The sequence below is a fragment of the Lepidochelys kempii genome, chromosome 6 (assembly GCF_965140265.1).
Source record: "Lepidochelys kempii isolate rLepKem1 chromosome 6, rLepKem1.hap2, whole genome shotgun sequence".
Lineage (NCBI taxonomy): Eukaryota > Metazoa > Chordata > Testudines > Cheloniidae > Lepidochelys > Lepidochelys kempii.
Window position 1 is genome coordinate 92,790,312 of NC_133261.1, and position 4,354 is coordinate 92,794,665.

A 4,354-nucleotide genomic window follows, 5' to 3' on the forward strand; every position below is an offset into this window, starting at 1 on the left:
CTTTTTGTGCTGAGCTCAATTACATAGTCGTGCATTATCCAGAGTCCATTATCATTGCCAAGCTTCAATGAACACTTTTTAAATTTTCTAAAGTTATTAGCCACAATGCTGGACTTTTGCATAAAAGAAGGTTGAATTTTTCTAAGATTTCAGTCCTCATTAAATTGTACATGCAAAGGATGCATCGAGTGTAAAGACTTTGCAGCTGGAAAGCTTTAGGGGGGAAATGAGATGCAGAAAAAGTAAACAGAAAATGCTTAGTCAGCAACTGTTACTGCAACATTAAAGGTGAAATGTAAACAGGCACAGAGCCAAGATCTAGATAGGTTTGATAACATCATCATACATATATGCGAGTGTGTGTACAAATGCCACAATTATCAGAATGAAATGCAAGCTTTTGGATTAAACAGACTTTTTAAAAGGCAACATGTTTTGCATCTGTTGCCCAAGCTCTGAGAAAAATAAAACTTGCTACTCAAGAAGTATTAATATCAATTGAATTTATTACAATTTACTAAGCTCCAAGGCACATTACAGTGTTCTGTTAACTACAGAAATGTATAAAGGACAAACAGAGCATGTTTTCCATGTACAGCATTTTGCTCTACTGTTCAAAAGCATCCGTGCATCAATAAAGCAAAAACAAAAAACACATGAAGATTAAAAACGTTCAGATCAATAGAAACAAACTGAAACATTTTCCTTACAAACTTGCAACAAAAAACACCCCCCAAACCACCCGCACCGTTTGCAAACAAAAAACAAAAAAAGAAATAAAGTGAAAGACTAACACTCAGGGCTCGTAAAACATAAGCTGTCACCATTTTTGTAGCAATTTTTTTTTTTTAGGCATCAACACTGGCCTTGGCAAAAAAAAAAAATTTTTTTGTATTTTTTGCGTTTTTTCTTTTTTCAAGAAGTGCATACATTTACAAAAATACACACCAGCAGCAGGTAATCGCTAAGGGCTATTAACTTTGTACCTAGCCAACACACTGCCAAAGAAATGAGAACAGGTATTATGGAATAACCAAACAATAGAATATTCTGTTTAACAAAAACCAGCTCTATCCTTCAAATGAAGAAGAGTACATACCTTTGTTTCAAAATATAGAAACATACGACGAAAATAATGTCTATACATAAGACTAACTTTTGCAGTTTGTTATATTCACAATTCTACATCTTCAGGAGGCTGAAGGAGTTTGATTTCCTATCTTTAAGGGTCTCTCTCCTTTTTCACTTTAACGTCCCCAGCTAAAATGGTAGCGATCTCGCCCTGCATAAATGCCCAAGGCACATTGGAACCTACTAGGGGGCACTTCTCTCCACTGGGGCAATAGACCTCGCCAGTTGCCCCTTGGGCCTTGATGCTCTCTCTGGAGCAGGGGAAGCAGAACTTGTGGCTGGGCACAGACGGACACTGGACGAAGTGGGTGTCCTCCAAGCGTTCGTGGCAAATGGTGCAGCACAGGGGCCCGCTATTGGCCATGGGGGAATCTGGAATGTTTTGGGGGTGCACTTGGTCCATACCAGGGTGGGCACTGGGGGGGGGAGGAGGGGCCACCTGCAGGTTCATGTCCCCGTTGCGGGAAGCCAAGCGACGCTGGCCCGGCACTGAGGCCGGGGACACCGGGCTGCTGCTGTTCCTGCGGGTGGAAGTGGTGGAGTGAACCGAGCTGCCATCCTTGGGCGAGTGGGCAGTGCCCAGTGTGTCGGCCACCGACATGAGCGCGGCCATGGGGGACTGTCCGTTTTGAGGGGCCGACTCGGGCGGGGTGGTCCGGTTGGAGTGAGGCCCCAGAGGCGGCGGAGGTGGGGGTGGGGGCCCCCCTCCGTGCACCGCCCCGAAGCCCCCAGCCGACATGGTGAGTTTAAGCGCTTCGCTCTGGCTGGCCATCCACTGCTGCCGCTGCTGCTCGTCACTCAGCTTCAGGGCCCCCTCGGCCGAGTCCGAGGGCTCCGGGGACGCCTTCCTTTTGCGCATTCCCCCGCCGCCGCCGCCTCCCCCGGGGCCCCTGGAGGCTGCCCCGGCCCCCTGCGCCCCGCCGACTCCAGCTCCCCCCCGGGGCAGGCTCACCAGGGCAGTGGGGAGCATGGGGCAGCTAGCGTCCAGGTAGGGCTGAGGCAACATATCCGCGCCCACCAGCTCCTTGAAGAAACGCACAGACTCAGGCAGCAGGTCGCCCAGGAGCCGCCAGTCGCCGGAGCCGTGTTTCTTCTCGTACTCCAAGTACTTGAAGCCGGAGGAGAGGCCGCGGCCAAAGTCCTTCATGCAGTCCTGGTACATCTGCTTGGCCACCCCCGAGGCGCTGGAGAAGACAGTGCCTGAGCCGCTCGGGTACTCAATGAAGAGCTTCAGCTCATAGTCCATGCCCGGCTTAGAGACTGCATCGAAGGCGAAGACGCGGCCGAGAAGTGCGTGGTCCTTCTTGAAGCGCACCTCGTAGGGGGTGCAGCCGGCCAGGGTAAGGAGCGTGTCCCGCACGATCTTGGGCTTGCTGGCCCACTCCTCGGCCCTGTTCCGCAGACTCTCGCTCAGCTCGGCCAGCGCCTCCGCGTTGCGCTGCTTCTCCTTTAGCTCCCGCTCCTGATCGCTGCTGGACACCGAACCTGGTCGCTTCCCGCAGGCCTCGGAGGACGAGCCGCTGCCACCCCCACCGCCGCATGTGCCCCCTTGGGAAGAGGCGGAGGAAGCTGGGGGCCCCCCGCCACGGCCGCTCAGCCCCCCGTGCGGTGGAGGTAGCGCCACGCCAGAAGCTGTGGGGCCGTTGAGTAAAGTCTGTGGAAGCAGGTTGGGCGGCACGTTCATCTGGGCCCCGCTAGCCCCCGGGGGGAGGCCGGGCACGAGGCCCCCGTGTGCCCCGCGGCGGGAGGAGGAGGAAGAGGATGATGAATTGGGGCTCTGGCGGTTCAACTCTGGGGGGCCGTCCTCAGGCGGCTTAGGGAAACCATTGGGGCCGCCCAGCCCGTTGGGCAGGCGGGCAGCGTGGCTGCTGCCCAGGCTTCCCGGGGGCGGTGGATATTCAAAGCGGCTGCGCTGCTCGGCTGCAGCGGCACTGAGTCCGTAGCGGTCCAGACTGGACTGGGGAAGCCCAGCAGAAGCTGCTTTGGAGGAGGCGTCCACATGGTTGAGCTGCTGTTGGGCCGCCGCGGCCGCTTCTTTGGCTGAGAGCGGCACAGCCTTGACCCCGACAGGAGGCGGGGGGCCTGGGGAACGGCCGTCCTGGAAGCAGCCATGCGCCCTCTTCAGCTGCCGGGCAGTCTCGATCACAAATTCTATGCGGTCGGCACCCTCGTAGTTCACGCAGCCCCGGCACACGGGCTCTGTGAAGTCCCAGATCATGGCCCAGGGCATGCGGGGCAGGTCGCAGAGGTAGCATGACTGTCTCCGAGACGAGGACACCTGCGCAGCGGACATGGTGGAGCTGGCTGCTGGAGCTGCCTGCTGCTGCGGAAGGGGTGGGGGTGGGAGAGGGGTATCGCTGCGTCTACCACCCCCTACTGGTACTGAAGAGGGGGACTCTCAGACCTGGTGCTATTGCCCCTTTGGGCCGGGGTCGTCTAGCTTTTCACTCACTGTGGCTGATGGACGGGGCTTCTTCTACCTGGTGCTGACACTGTTGCCCTTGGGCTGGGGGATCTCTTCTACTGTTCTGATGGGGGTGGGGGTCGCCTTCGAGCCGCTTCTGTTTCCCTGCGTTGTCTTGCTCTCCGCTGCTCCTCCTCCGAGAAAGGAGGGAGGTGCACGGTGGAAGATGGGGGTCCCCTTTCTATTCGCAGCTGATGTCTTATGAGCTCGAACTCAGCTACCTGCTGATCCGCTGGTTAGAGAGGGGACCACAAGGAGCTGTTCGGTCCCGGGAGCCCTGGCGACTTTCCCAAGTGCTAGGCGCACAAGATGAGGGAGCAGCCCGAGGGCAGCGGCGGCGACTCGTCACGGCGGCAGCAGCATGGCGAGCGGCGCCGCCTGCTCCACACTCACATCCTCGATCGCTCCTCGGAATTCGAATTTGGAATCCTGAGTGTCACTGTGTGCTACTCTGCGTTCCAAGCCCGGCTCTGCCCCTCCTCCCCCTGCTCTCCCCCCTCTTTTCCTCCCTCCTTCTCTTTCCCCAGCTCAGATGCCACCTGGGTGGAGCCCTCACGTCACCGCCATGCTCTCTCCTCTTCCCCCTCCCTCTCTCCCCCTCCCCCCTCTGCAGTTCCCCTTTCGAGCACTGATCAGCTTCTTCCCCCTCCCCCCACTTCCTCTGTCTATGGACCTGGAGCCCACTTGTTGCTCTGAAATTGCGCATGCTCGGCATTCTGCCCGTTTCCTCCCTTCTTGTGTGTACAACAGCTGAAGCGA

General features: G+C 56.3%; 1 protein-coding gene across 1 annotated transcript; it reads right to left on the reverse strand.

Moving 5' to 3' along the window:
- Positions 1-488: 488 nt before the first annotated feature.
- Positions 489-4,117, reverse strand: IRF2BPL (interferon regulatory factor 2 binding protein like). The gene has a single exon (XM_073349264.1). It carries the CDS (start codon positions 3,422-3,424, stop codon positions 1,223-1,225), a length of 2,202 nt encoding a protein of 733 aa, XP_073205365.1. The 5' UTR covers positions 3,425-4,117; the 3' UTR covers positions 489-1,222.
- Between the last annotated feature and the right edge of the window lie 237 nt (positions 4,118-4,354).